This window comes from Ctenocephalides felis, unplaced genomic scaffold, assembly GCF_003426905.1.
Source record: "Ctenocephalides felis isolate EL2017-DRISC unplaced genomic scaffold, ASM342690v1 CF-g0.4_SCAFFOLD_01886, whole genome shotgun sequence".
Classification (NCBI taxonomy): domain Eukaryota; kingdom Metazoa; phylum Arthropoda; class Insecta; order Siphonaptera; family Pulicidae; genus Ctenocephalides; species Ctenocephalides felis.
The window spans coordinates 1,881,055-1,896,054 of NW_020538040.1; the positions used below are offsets into that span (position 1 = coordinate 1,881,055).

The following is a 15,000-nucleotide window of genomic DNA, read 5'->3' on the forward strand; positions in this document are numbered from 1 at the left end:
TAACCAAGGGGAAGAGAGGGGACCAAAATTCCCGGAAACTGCATCACGTGATTAATGGGCGGCCACTACAAAAAGTACAAAATTTTTGGAAAAATATTAAAAACAAGTACGGAAAATTACGCGGGGGGAGGAAGGGGAATTTTAAATATAACCAAGGGGAAGAGAGGGGACCAAAATTCCCGGAAATTGCATCACGTAACCAATGGGCGGCCCCTAGACAAAAATAGTTTTGGAGAAAATATTAAAAATGAACCAGATCGAAAGTACTAAGTACTAAAAACGTACGTGACGTTAGGCGGGCGGGTGAGTGGTAATTTTAATAATCACCAAGGGCGAGAGAGAAGATGAAAATCCTGAAAACTTGATCACGTGATTAATGGGCGCCCACTACAAAAAATCGCAATTTTGGAAAAAAAATGTTAAATATAAATATCGGTGCAATAGCCCCAGACGAATAATACAACAATTTTCAAAGCAAATTACAAACATAATAAAAATCTTGGTATCCCAGACTTCAACAACAATTTCCAAACCACAGTTGATGTTTCAACAATATAAATTTGACATTAACATTTTACAGCGTACAAAGAATCTTTTACAATTTTACACACACAAACGCACATATAATACAAAACAAACAGTGGTTGAAATTTCATTATTATAAATAACAAACTCATCATCATCGTTTAATTACATTACGAATACAATTATATAAAATTAAACAACCTTAAAAAAGAAACAAACTAGCAAAAAAAAATGCATTAACATTATAAAATACTGTTGTTTTACACACAATCGAGAGTGATTATAATAATTTAATTTAAAAACCAAATTGTTTTAGCGTTTCATTTTTTTTGTTTCTCGTATTATCGAAAACTCCAACCACTCTTGAATCTACAATATTTATATATATATAATAATATATCTAGCTTAAAATGATGACGATACATTACAATATTTAATATTAATTTTATGTATGTAATTTTTTTTATTCATTAGTGTACAACGACTCACGCACAAAGTCTCTTATTAAAAATGAGTGGGAATTGTTAATTCAAATTTCTGTGTTCATCATTCATTTACAATAATTAAATGTTTTTTGTTTTTAGAATTGTTTACAAAATACACACACACGCGTACGTAGCATGTGTATACACAAATTCATATACATATATATGTATATATATACATACACACTTAAATAATAAATATATAAATATATTTATCCAATTAATACTGCAAAAATCCATCATCTGTATGTATATTATTATTATATTTGTGTGCGTTAACCCTTTGTGTTTATGTATGTTTATGTATGTGTTTACATGTATGTATGCGCAAGTGTGTGTATGTATATATACATATATATGTATATAATAATATAGTTCATCATACAAAGTATAATAATAATAATAATAGTAAATGGTAAATAGATTTCATTCTCACTTTATTTTTGTGTATGTTTTTAAGTTCAATGTTAATTATTATTTGCTTTAATTATGACACGTCTTGGTCTTCGACGTCTTGTAGTTGTTCTTTTTGTTCCGTTTCACCTGCAACGATAAAGAGTCAATGTATAAATATATAAACGAGAGGAAGGATAAAGATTTGGAGACATATTTGATGATTTTGTGACTTTGCTCATCAGTAGAGTCCCTTTTTAACGTTTTAGATCAAAATTAAATTTTGTTCATCAGTAGAGTCCCTTTTTAACATTCTAGACAAAATTAAAGTTTGTTAGTCAGTAGAGTCCCTTTTTATCTTTTTTATTTTTAACTTTTGCTCGTCAGTAGAGTCCTTTTTGTTAACATAATCGAAAATAAATTTTTTCGAATTTATCTTTACGTTTCAGCGGATTCTGAACACTGGTATATTTCAATTGAAATATTTCAAAATAAAAATTTTTTTTCAACAATTTGTTTTCCAAAAATTCAATTTTTTTTAATTTATATGTCGACATTTGTATTTGCTTGTCAGTAGAGTTCCTTTTCAATCTTCTAGATCAGAATTAACATTTGTTTGAGAGTGAAGTCCTTTTTTATTTTCTATGTGAAATTTTAAGTTTGCTCGTCGGTAGAGTCCCTTTTTTATTATACTAGATCAAATTTCAGCAAAGTTTGATTTGCCCGTCAGTAGAGTTCCTTTCCAATCTCCTAGATCAAAATTAAAGTTTGTTCGTCAGTAGAGTTTTTTAACTTCTAAATAAAATTGTAAAGTTTGTCAGTAGAGTCGTTTTTTTATTAAGTTTGTTAGTAGATTGTTTGTTGGTAATTCAGTTTGCTCGTCAGTACAACCCTTTTTTAATCTTCTACATCGAAATTTAGTTATTTATTTGCTGATCGGTAGAGACCTTACAATTACAAATTTAATTTGTTCGTCAGTAGGGCCCTTTTTTATGTCAACATTTTTATTTGCTCGTCAGTAGAGTTCATTTTCAATCTGCGTCATTAGAGTCCCTTTTAAGTTTTCTAGATCAAATTTAACATTTGTTTATCAGTAGAGTCCCTTTTTAACATTTTAGATCAAAATTCAATTTGCTCGTCAGTAAAGTCCTTTTTCAACATTCTAGATAAAACTTTAGGTAAATTAAAATTAAAGTTTGCCCGTCATTTCTTTTCAGTCTGCTAGATAAAAATTAAAGTTTGATCAGTAGAGTCTTTTTATCTGTCGACATTTTCATTTGCTCGTCAGTAGAGTTCCTTTCTAATATTTTAGATCAATATTTTTGTTTGCTCATCAGTAGAGTCCCTTCTTTATCTTCTAATCTGTAATTTAATTTGCTCGCCAGTAGAGTCCGTTTTCCACATTTCTAACGAATTTAAAAATTTATGAAAAATATAAATGTGGATTCTACTGACGAGCAAACAAAATTTGTAATCGTACAAACAAATATAAAAGGACTCTACAGACAAGCAAAATGAATTTGAAAATTAAAGAAAAATATAAATGGGGATATTACTGACGACCAAACTAAAATCGCAATTGTAAAAAGAATATAAAAGGACTCTACTGATGAGCAAACTTAAACTAGCAATTAAAAAAGAGGACTCTACTGAAATATCAATGAGAAATATAGATATATAGAAAAGATGGTAAAAAAACAAATATGAGAAAAGTAAAAAAACTCTGGTAAAAGTAATAGATGGAACTCTACTGACGAGCAAATTTAGAAGATAATTTAACAGCACATTATATTTAAAATTTAAAAAACTCCTATAGAAAACATTAACAAAAAAATGATAAAAACACCATTAACGAGCAAATTCGAAATTAACCCATTTGCATCACACAGAAAAGTGTGAAATTCGTTCTTATCACCAAAATTTTAACCGTATAAATGCCCAAGTACAATATGCGCGCTCTGGTGATAGTGGCCAGGCAAAATGCGCACATATGTTCGCTTATGATGCAAATGGGTTAAGTAGTAATTTTAGGCAACAAGAAAACTTTACTTACGAGCAAAATAGCAAATAAACGAAACTACCGACGAGCAAATTCTCAAAAAAAAATGTGGAGTAACTTCAGTAAACAAAGAACTCTACTGGTGAGCAAATCAACAAAAAGTGATATTGAGTAATTTTAGGAAAAAAAAAAATAAAAAAAAACATTACTGACGAGCAAATCAACAAAAATGTGACAAAAAAATGAGTAAAAATTTTACGTAACAAAAAATCCTATTAGGGAGTATTTTTATTTAAAAGCGATAAAAAGGACTCTTCTGCCGAGCAAACAAGTTTAATATATTGTTGTTACAATAGTTGCAATAATAATGAATCCAGTTTGAAAAAAATATACGAGATAATTTAAATACATATAATTGCAAGTAATATTAGTAGAACGTCACATTATACGATGAATGAAAGAAATCAAAAAATTGAAAAAAGTGATAGAAGAACTCGACTGACGAGTAAATTTAAGAGTTATTCTACTAGAACGTTATACTTTAAATATAAAACTCTTATAAAGTTAATTAACAAAGAAGTTTATGAAAAAAACTTAAGCAAATTTGAACACTAAGTAGTGATTTTAGATAAAAGAACTCTACTGACTAGCAAATCAACAAAAAAGTGATGAAACTACTGACGAGCAAATTTTTGAAAAAAAAATAGTAATTTATACAACAACAAAACTATATTGATGGTAGAAATTTTAGAAAAAAGCGATATAAAAAGGACTCTACTGGCGAAAAAATCAACAAAAAAGTGATGAAAAGAACTCTACTGACGAGCAATTTCTCTCAATAATGTGTAAAAATTTGAAACAAAAAAAACTATATTGATGAACAAAATTAACAAAAGTAGTGATAAAAGGGACTCTACTGACGAACAAATTCAAAATAAAATTGTACAGTGTGAAACGTGCTTTATGATAATACCTAAAACACACTTTAAATTTTATATATAGCGCTCCAAAATAGTCTCATATGAATCCGGATACATGTGTTGACGGCTTTAGCGTTTAAAGCTGTTTTCACACTTAAAATTTTGAATAAAAATTGAAAAAAAAACTTGTGAAGCAAATTATTTACACTTATTGTAAGTTTTTTTTTAACAAAAATGTTATGGCAAAACCAAGATGAGAAGAACATTCTATACTGAATATTGACAAAAGCCATGCGGTCGCGGTGCAGTCAGGCGTATTTCTCAGGTCATCAGATAGAAAATTTAACTTAAAAATCGCATAAATTTTACAAAAACGATGTTAGATAACAGGGTTTTTCTGACCCAGCTTCATAACATACGAGTAACGTGTAAAACGCCTGAATGAACACCAAACACACAGACATTTCGACAATATCCGGTATAATTCAATTATCATTTCACTACCATTATGTCAATTACTACTACACCTAAGTCTGTTTTTACACGGTAGATTGGTTCCAGAAGAATCCGTGTAAAAAAAAAAACGTGTAAAAAGAGACATTGATCTTATACAAAAATGGGTGATTTGTTCCTAATCTCTAAAACCTATTAAAATTGGTGAAAAACAAGAATTTTTAAGAACAAGAATTAAATTAGTGCTATTCACATTTGCTTTGACCAGTAAAAATTGTTTGTACGCGCTAAAGGGGAATTCACTGAAATCTTTAAGCTAGTGTTCGCAAATTATCGATACTATCGATGGTTTCAGACTTTTTTCTTTCATAAGTACTTTTTTGTGATATGAACATACTTCGCAAAAATTAAATATGACAAAAAAAAAATTAAGTACATAAAATTTCAAATCGTGCTAAACGGAATAAAATCGTGTAAAAAAATTAAAAATATTCAATTTTCAAACCGTGTTATATCAAAACCGTGTACAAAAAGACCGTGTAAAAACAGACTTAGGTGTATATAAACAATCGCTTTATCTTGCCGATGTGTCATACTCGGCTGAGTAGAGTCGGTAATACACATACACAGTGTGAAACTTGTGTATGTGTATTGCGTAAGTTCATTTTTTAACAAAATACTGCTAATCCCGAATACCGGTATTTTTGGTATCAATACCGGTATTGAATACAGGAGAAAATCGTCCGGGATTCCGGTATTCGGGATCACGGAATTCCGATATTGTAAGCCCTACTACTACCACTATCACTATTTCTACTCACCATCACCCTGCATATCAGAGGTCCACAACGTCAGGTTGTCCCTCAGCAACTGCATGATGAGCGTCGAGTCCTTGTAAGACTCCTCGGAAAGGGTGTCGAGTTCCGCGATGGCGTCGTCGAAGGCCGCCTTGGCCAGCCTGCACGCCCTATCGGGACTGTTTAGAATCTCGTAGTAAAAGACGGAGAAATTGAGGGCCAACCCGAGACGAATGGGGTGCGTCGGGGGCAGCTCGGTCATCGCAATGTCGCTGGCCGCCTTGTAGGCGACGAGCGAGTTCTCGGCGGCCTCTTTGCGGTCGTTGCCGGTCGCGAACTCGGCGAGGTAGCGGTGGTAGTCGCCCTGGGTAAAGGATAGTTGGGGTTAATAAAGTGGATGGATTGAAAGTTTGGTTGGGGCCTATTCTCGGATACACTACTAGTCCAGTATCATATATGTAATATGTATTCTTTTTGTTATTATTATTGTAAATATGGTTTTTAGTGATTATTTTTACCATGATTAAAAAATTATTTATAGGTTAATTTAATTTTTATTAGTTAGTATTAAATATAAGTTTATGTATTTATATCTTAGGATAGTTATACATGTTTATTAAATTGTATAGAAATATGTATGTATAATCTAATATAAATGAAATAAATAAATCTTTAAAAACTAAACTAAAACTAGTCGAGTTGTTTAAGCTTAAATTAGGTTAGAATTTCGGAATTAGAGATACCCAGCTGTATGTAAATACTTGTATATTCAGTATAGTGTGTCTGTGTAGGTTTTGAGACAACCTTTAGTGTCAATATACAAGTATTTAAATATTTAATATATTGACTACAATTTTTGATTTAAACTAGCTGTAAGTGGAATTCTGTCTTGAGGCAATTATGGCATCGTCCCTTAAGGCAAATTGCTGGAACTTCCCGTTGAATACTGAATGTTTTCAAATAGATTATTATAAATATTGTATCATTGTCTAATATAAAATAATAAAATAAAATCTGAAATATTTTCGATATACAAAAAACTAAAAAAAAAAAAAAATGGAACAAAATTTTTTTTTCCAAAATAAATTATTTTGTTAAGACAAGCAGAAAGTTCTTTGAATCATTCAAATCGGACGCTTAGTTGTCTCAAAAACTGCCATTTTTTACATATTTAGCTCCGTATCTTCGAAATGGCTGGGCCTGCCTTTGCCAAAAACTAACAAACACTTCTCCCAATCATTACTAATTGAATGTTGATTAGATCATTCAAATCGGATACTCCGTTCTCTCAAAAATTCGATCTCTATTTTCTGCACTCTTTGCTCCGTATCTCCGAAACGGCTGGACCTGCCTTTGCCAAAAACTAATCAGCTTTTTTCCCTATCAATGGGATTCGAATGTTTTTTGAACCATTCAAATCGGTTGATCCGTACACCCGAAACGTGGGCGAAAATTTGTATCCATACATACATACATACACACACACACATACATTCATTTTTCTGAGGTATGCCAAAACGTTCAGAAACCTTCAAAACGCCGAGAAATGTAAAAATTTTCAATTCCGATTTTCGGCCCATTACAATAACTTACCCTACGGGAAGTTAATAATTGATACTTTTTCTTCCAACAGTTACAATTATTTTTTCCCTTTTCAATACTTTTTCTAATTTTTATTAGAAATTATTTTAACATTTTTCTACTTTAAGTATTTTATCATTACAATTATTTTCATATTATATATTCTTTTTTGATACTGCTCTTAGTTTTTATTTTCCAGATATGTGACTCAAATAAAAATTGCATAACGGATATTGAAAAGTTGTTTTTTTACCATAAGAAGACTCTCAAGATCTACAACAATTATACTATTTGAATTTTATTACTTTTTTTTTTCTTCAAGATATTGTATTAGATATTACTAATGTTAGGCTTAATATTGTTTAATAGTTGTATTTTACTGTAATTAATTCAATTAAGATGATTTATTTTCTGTAATTATTAAATCTATTCCTGTATCCGTAAATATAAATATACACCACTAAGTCCAGTTAAATAAGTTCAAGTTAGAGAAGAATTTCGGAATTCGAGATACCCAGCTGTAAATACTTGTATATTCACACCCGAAAAAAGTAGTCTCAAACTACATATAAAACAACCTAAAATTTGTTAAATAAAATAATTATATTGTAAAAGTATTGTAAAGCTTATTAAAATACTTATTAAATTTTTAAAAAAATACTTGCAACAAACCAACTTAGTTATATTTAAAAATAATTAAAATTAACTAAATATAAATAAGTTTATAGTAAATAAATTAAATAAGTAATAAACAGCCAATAATTAATTAAATTATATTAAACCTATAAAATATTGACTTAAGCCTTATTAACTTCCCGTAGGGTAAGTTATAGTAATCGCAAAAAAATCAAAAATGAAAAATTTTATATATCTTTACGTTTCAGAGGTTTCTGAACATTTTGGCATACCTTAGAAAAAATGGATGTATGTGTGTGTGTGTGTGACGATTCGGGAACACGGATGAAGCAATTTGAATAATTTAAAAAACATTCGATCCGTATTGATAAGGAGACGTGCTGATTAGTTTTTGGAGAAGGCAGGTCTCGGAGATACGAGGCAAAAAGTGCCAAAAACGGTAACTCAGTTTTTAAGAGAACGGAGCGTCCGATTTGAATAATTCAAAAAACATTTTATTTGTATTGACTAAATAAAAAACTGTTCAAATTTTTAGAAAGGCAGGTCCAACGACTTTGGAGATATGGGGGAAAAAGTAAAGAAATGAGCCATTTGGCGGTCAAAAATAAACATTAGACATATGCACATCAAATTATCAGATATTTTATAGAGATTTTAACAATAAGTATACATTTTGTTAACATTCCTATGGGTTCCGTACCAATGTTTACGCGATAGACGGCGACGCGGCGCCTACGCGCTTCGATATTTAGTCTCTATGCATTTAAAACAGTACCATTGCTTTGAAAAAAAGTTCAGAATTTCCAAAATATTTAAAAATAAATTTTTCAACAAAAAGTAAGTTTTTGTCAAAAAATTATAGTTTCTCAAAAATCTATTTTTTCAAAGTAAATTTTTTTCAAAAATGTTATCTTTTTTAAAAAAAAAGAATTTTTGGAACGGGAAGTACCAGCAATTTGCCTTAAGGCACGATACCATGCGCCTTACTAGTTGCTATTTTTTTGCTTTTGAATTGGATTTAAAACAAAAATCAGATAAAAAATAAATACATGTAAAAAATCTTACTATAAACCTCCCTCCCTCTGTTAAACGTTTGTTAATTGTTTTTTATTTATTGGATTTATTGTTCGGAAAAGAAACAAGAGGTATACAAAATGTAAAATGAGTTGTAAAAGATATACATAGTAAGATCTCTATTCAGAAGAATTTCATTGAATGTCAAAACAATAGCAGACAGTCTGAAGAAAAAAAGAAGAAGGAGTCAATTGACTAGCAAACTACGTTATAATTTCAATAAGAAAAAAAAAAAAGTAGAGAATGTCAATTGCGGACCTGAAAACAGAGATTCTACAAAGAAGAAAATATGAAACAATTGCGAAAGGACTGTCAAGCAAATCTTAGATTGTGTGTCCCCTTTTGTTTCGTGCATCAATACTTGTTTCATCAGTAGAATTATTTTGATGTTTTCCATTTGGCGAGTAGTGTTTATTTAAGAAAAAATGAATATAACTATTAACAAGGAACAAAAATAATAGTGTCATATTAAACAACAAATGAACAATACTGATGAGCATTTGAAATGGTTGTTTAAGAAAAACAAAATGCAACCTTATTGACGAATGTCAGTGTAAGATGAAATAGCTGATGAGTGAATTTGAAAAAAATGCCAAGTATGAACAAAAAATTCAACTATGAGCAAATTCATATTGATATGTAATTTTATTTTCGCGATTATGTTACTCGGAACTTAGTTTTGATAATTAAGAGTGTCAAGAATTAAAATAAATGCTCATACAACCACATCAGGTACAGCTCTTCAACAGTAATTTAAAGCAGCTGCAAATTTTTTTTGTTTTCAACACTGCTACTATAGAAGACTACTGGTAAGAGGGCTTTGTTATCCGAGAATAAGGCTCTTAATATAATACAATGCAGTTGTCATAATCTATTGTATACTCACTTTCATCTTATAATAGAATACTTTACTTTCCCCTGTCGACGCGCAGGGTATTAAATGTTTGTCGAGCACATCCAGGATATCGCTGCAAATGTCCCGCAATTCTTTTTCTACTTGCGATCTGTATGTCCTGATCATTTCTAATTTGTCATCGGCAGCCTGGAAATAGAAACAAAACAATAATATAAATAAATAAAATGATATAGTATATAAAATGATATGAATTAAAAAGAATACTCTTATGATAGATAATGGACAAATAATTCGATTTGTTTATAACATTTTTTACCTGTCCAATGGTAACGTTTTTTTTTTTTAAGAAAAAAACTCTACTGACTAGCGAGTTCTGACAATTTTAGGAGAAAGGACTTCACTGTCTAACAAATTTTAGGAAGAAATTAAACTCTACTGATAAGATATGTTTGACTATTTTAGGCAGAAAAGAACTTTACTGATGACCAAATTGCGAATTTTTGTATTTCAGAAAAAGAAACTATCTTACTAAGAGCAACATTTTTTCAAAAAAAAAAAAAAAAAAAAACTAATAACAAGCAAAAGTCCTGACTTTCTTAAAAAAAAAAAAAAAAAGAACTCCACAGACAAGCAAATTGACATTTTTAGAAAAAAAGGGACTCTACTGACGAGCAAATTCTGGAATTTGTGGAAGAAAAAAGAACTACTGACGAGCAAGTTCTAGAATTTTACGAAAAAAAGAAATTCGACTAAGGAGCAAATTCTGACTTATTTTTAAGAAAAAGCACCACTGACTAGCAAACTCAAGAATTTTTTTTAGGAAAAATGAAACTCAAATCTTGGCAATTTTATAAAAAAAGGAAATTGAAAAGCAAATGAAATTTTTTCTAAAAAAAAAAAGAACTACTGGCAATCAAATTCTGACATTTTTCTCTCTAAAAAAGGAACTCTACTGACGAGCAAAATTCTAGAATTTTTGGAATAAAAAAGAACTGTACTAAAGAGCAAATTCTGACAATTTTTAGATAAAAAGAACTCTACTGACAAATTCTAGAATATTTTTTTTAAAAAGGAGCTCTGCCAGTGAGCAAATTGATATTTTTAAAAACAATGGACTCTACTGAGTAACAACTAACTTCTTTATAAAAGAAGGACACTACCAATCAACAAATTCTGAGATTTTTTTAAAAAAAAAAAAAAATGCCAACGAATAAATTTTGATTTTTTTTTTTAAAAGAAAAGTACTGATGAGGAGCAAATGGCATTTTTAGAAATGAGGACGAGCAAATTATTTATTAAACTTAAAAGCAATAAAAAAAACTCTACTGACAAGCAAATTTACCATCTTTAGCAGATAAAATTGGACTCTACTGAGGAGCAATTTATTTATCTTATAACTTAAAAAAGAATTAATATCAAAAACCGATTTAGAGAACTCTACTGACGAGCAAATTGTTTATCTATGTTCAGGAAATATAAAAGGGACTCTACTGACGAGCAAAACAACTTTAGTTGACAAAAAAGAAACTCTACTGACAAGCAATGAATAGACCTTGAAATTTTAAAAAGGGATTATACCGATGAGCAAATTGTTTATTTTTAAGTGATAAAAAATGGAACTCTACTGATGAGGAAATGATCTAACTTTAACAGATCAGACTATACTGACAAGCAAATTGGAGAAAAAATGATTAAAGGAATTTTACCGCCAAATTATTTAAATATGTTTAGATGATAGAAGAGGACTCTACTGACGAACAAATTATGTATCTAAAAGAGATAAGGGACTCTGACTCAAATTTATAATAAATCTTGAATTTCATAAAAGAACTCTACTGGCAAGCAAATTATTTTGTCTATCTTAAGATAAAAGAGGACTCTACTGACGAGCAAATTATGTATCTAAAAGAGATAAGGGACTGACTCAAATTTCTAATAAATCTTGAATTTCACAAAAGAACTCTACTGGCAAGCAAATTATTTTGTCTATCTTAAGATAAAAGAGGACTCTACTGACGATCAAATTAATAGATCTTGAAACTTTATAAAGGGATTCTGGTGACAAATGGAGAAAAAATTATAAAAGATAAAAAAGGATTATACTGACGAGCATACTTCATATCTGAATGAGATAAAAAGACGAGCAAATTGTTTATCCATCTTCAGGAAATAAAAGGGACTCTACTGACAAGCAATTTATTTATCTAACTTTAGTAGATCAAAAACGGTCTCTACTGACTAGTGATTTATTTATCTAACAACTTTAAATATAATAATTGAAAAAAATGTCAGATAAAGAAATATAATAATTGAACTTTGAAAAGGGACCTTACCGACAAGCAAAATGGAGAAAAATTAGAAAAAGAACTCTACTGACAAGCAAATTATTTAACTTTAAAAGATTTAGAAGGGACTTTAAAAGCAAATTGTTTAACTTTTATAGGATGATAAAAGTAACTGTACTGACGAGCTTGTAGCTTTAAAAAGGGACTCTACTGACGAGCAAATTAATAACAGATCTTGTAACATTAAAAAGAGACTCTGCTGACAAGCAAAGTTAATAACAGATGATCTTGAAATCTGAAAAATGAGATTTAATTTCCTCACCTTGCTCTCTTCCTTCTGTTCTATACTCGAAATTATCCTCCAGGAGGCTCGACGGGCTCCAATTACATTTTTATAGGCAACAGACAGTAAATTCCTCTCCTCAACAGTCAGTTCGACATCCAGAGATGCCACTTTTTTCATCGCCTCCACCATTTCTAAAAAACAGAAATAGAAATTTAATAAAAATACCAACTATAACTAAATAGTAGATAAGGAAGCCATAGGTTCATTAATCAGGTGATCGATTTTTTAAGGAGATATTCAGAATTACCCTCACATTCCTCAACAAAAAAACATCACGTTTATTTTTGGTTACCAAAAAATATTGTAACATTTTTTATTTTTTTTTAATTAAAAAGTGTAATAAAGTATGGATTAAAAGAAAGTACATGTTAAAATTAAATATACACTTTAATATACCCCTCTCTTCCCCACGTTATATTTCGTTATTTTTTTTTTTTAAATCCTTAAAAAATATATTACGTGACTAATAAATGCTCCCTAACATCGTGCGTTTTATAAGTTAGATTTTAAATGCGCCTGACTGAACCGCAAATTCGTAGCATTGTGACAGTTTTTACTGCCCCGTTGTATTTTTATTTTATCGAAGAATTGACTAACTTTATAAAATTATTATTTAGATTTATGAGTTGAGAATCTTTCATACAATCAAGAATTCAGGAAGAGATTTGTCCAAATTTCAATTTCGATTTTGTATTTGCACAATCAATTCAAACTTATTTGTATAATGTCATTGGAGAGTATAATTCCAACCTTCATGAAGCTGAAGAGGTGTTAAATTATGAAATAAATATACATTTTTAAAAATAAATCAAATGTATTTGATATAAATTTTTGTATGAACAATTCCAAAACTGTTTCATCGATAAAGATTATTTTCTGATTTCGGAAAACTCGAATCAAATGCATTTACTTATATAATTACAATGATTTTTATTTTTTATATTAGCCCGGTGTAATATTTATATATTAATAATTTTATTCAAATTGACAATAAATCCACACAATTGTATAGTACATATGATAAAACTTAAATCATTCTCTAAAGTGATAAAAATATTTGAAAATTATTATGTTACAGAGGTTATGATTAATTTTATTATATTAATAGTTTTTGCAGAAGAGTTTTAGTTTTAATTTATATTATTTATACTTTATTATTTTTAATTTATTTTATTCTTGATATGCTCATTATATTTTAGAAATGTTTATTTGCAAAATCGTCGAAAACCAGAAAACAGTATTTTTGTACGTTTCGACACAGTATGTGTGTCATCAATCAGTAAGTTAACGAGTTCTAAATAAAAAATCAAAGACAAATTAATACAAATTAAGTAACCATTTTGAATTTTGAAGAATTTTGAAACTAAAAAGGAACTCGAAGGAAAAAGTGTCTTTGAAGGATAAAAAACGGATTCTACTGACGACCAAATTATTTCGTCTATCTTCAAAAGATAAAAAAGGACTCTACTGACGATCAAATTATTTCATCTATCTTCAGATGATAAAAAGGGACTCTACTGACGACCAAATTATTTCATCTATCTTCGGATGATAAAAAAGGACTCTACTGACGATCAAATTATTTCATCTATCTTCATATGATAAAAAAGGGACTCTACTGACAAGCAAACTTAATATTTATCTAAAAGAAGGAAAAAGAACTCTACTGACGAGCAAATTAATAATAAATCTCTAAACTTTTGATAAGTGAATTATTTATTTGACTCCAAAAGATAAAGAATGGATTCTACTGACGACCAAATTATTTATACTTTACGAAATGAAGAAAAGTCTACTGACGATGAAATTATTTTGTCTGCCTTTAGAGAATAAAAAAGGAACTCTACTGACGAGCAAATTTTTTATCTGTCTTTAGAGAATAAAATAAAGACTACTATGCGAATTATTGATATGTCTTTGGAGCATAAAAAAGGACTCTACTGACGAACAAATTACTTATTGATATTTTGGAGGTAAAAGAAACTATTTACGAACAAATTATTGATCTAGCTTTAGAAGATAGAAAAGGGAATCTACCGCCGAGCAAATTATTTATCTGACTATAGGAGATAGTCAAACAGACTCCACTGACGAACAAATTTATTTTTGATCTTAATGATCAAATATATCTTCAAGAGAGAAGAAGGGACTCTACTAACGAGCAAATTATTCACCTATTTTTAAGATAATTTACGTTTCGACACTGCATGTGTGTCATCAATGAGATAAAGTTAAAACCAGGAAAAAACATCCAAATTAAACATTGTTTGATTAAAAAAGTGAATGAATAGATTAATGACAAAAGTATGCAATAAACATTTATATATTTTTATAATATATTTTAAAAAAATTAAACTTAGAAATTGTTGAAATATGCTGAATGATGAAACACGGTATCGAAACGTACAGAGAAAATAGTTTTTTATAGAAAATATAGGAAAATAGTCTTTTAAATCTACGATTTGGCTGCAAATTAAAATCTTAAGCATATTTAAATATTAGGGTGGTCTTTAATAATGATATTGTCCAATTTTTTTGCTCCCAAGGGCTCAAATGCTTACAAATTGATAAAAAACAATTCTCTCAAAGTTTTAGCTCTCAATATCGACATTTAGATAGTCTTATGGAAATAACACGTAAAATTTCATTT

General features: G+C 29.3%; 1 protein-coding gene across 2 annotated transcripts in view; it reads right to left on the reverse strand.

The window, feature by feature from the left end:
• Positions 1-676: 676 nt before the first annotated feature.
• LOC113376936 (14-3-3 protein epsilon) overlaps positions 677-15,000 on the reverse strand; it is a 22,005-nt gene continuing 7,681 nt past the window's right edge. The window contains exons 2-5 of one of the 2 annotated variants that reach the window (XM_026617053.1): positions 12,327-12,481; positions 9,750-9,905; positions 5,591-5,936; positions 677-1,556 (exon numbers count right to left, since the gene is read on the reverse strand). In XM_026617053.1, coding sequence (XP_026472838.1) covers positions 1,498-1,556; positions 5,591-5,936; positions 9,750-9,905; positions 12,327-12,481 — 716 coding nt within the window. In that variant the 3' untranslated portion in view covers positions 677-1,497. The remainder of the gene's footprint in view (positions 1,557-5,590; positions 5,937-9,749; positions 9,906-12,326; positions 12,482-15,000) is intronic. The other variant, XM_026617052.1, reaches the window with a different exon arrangement.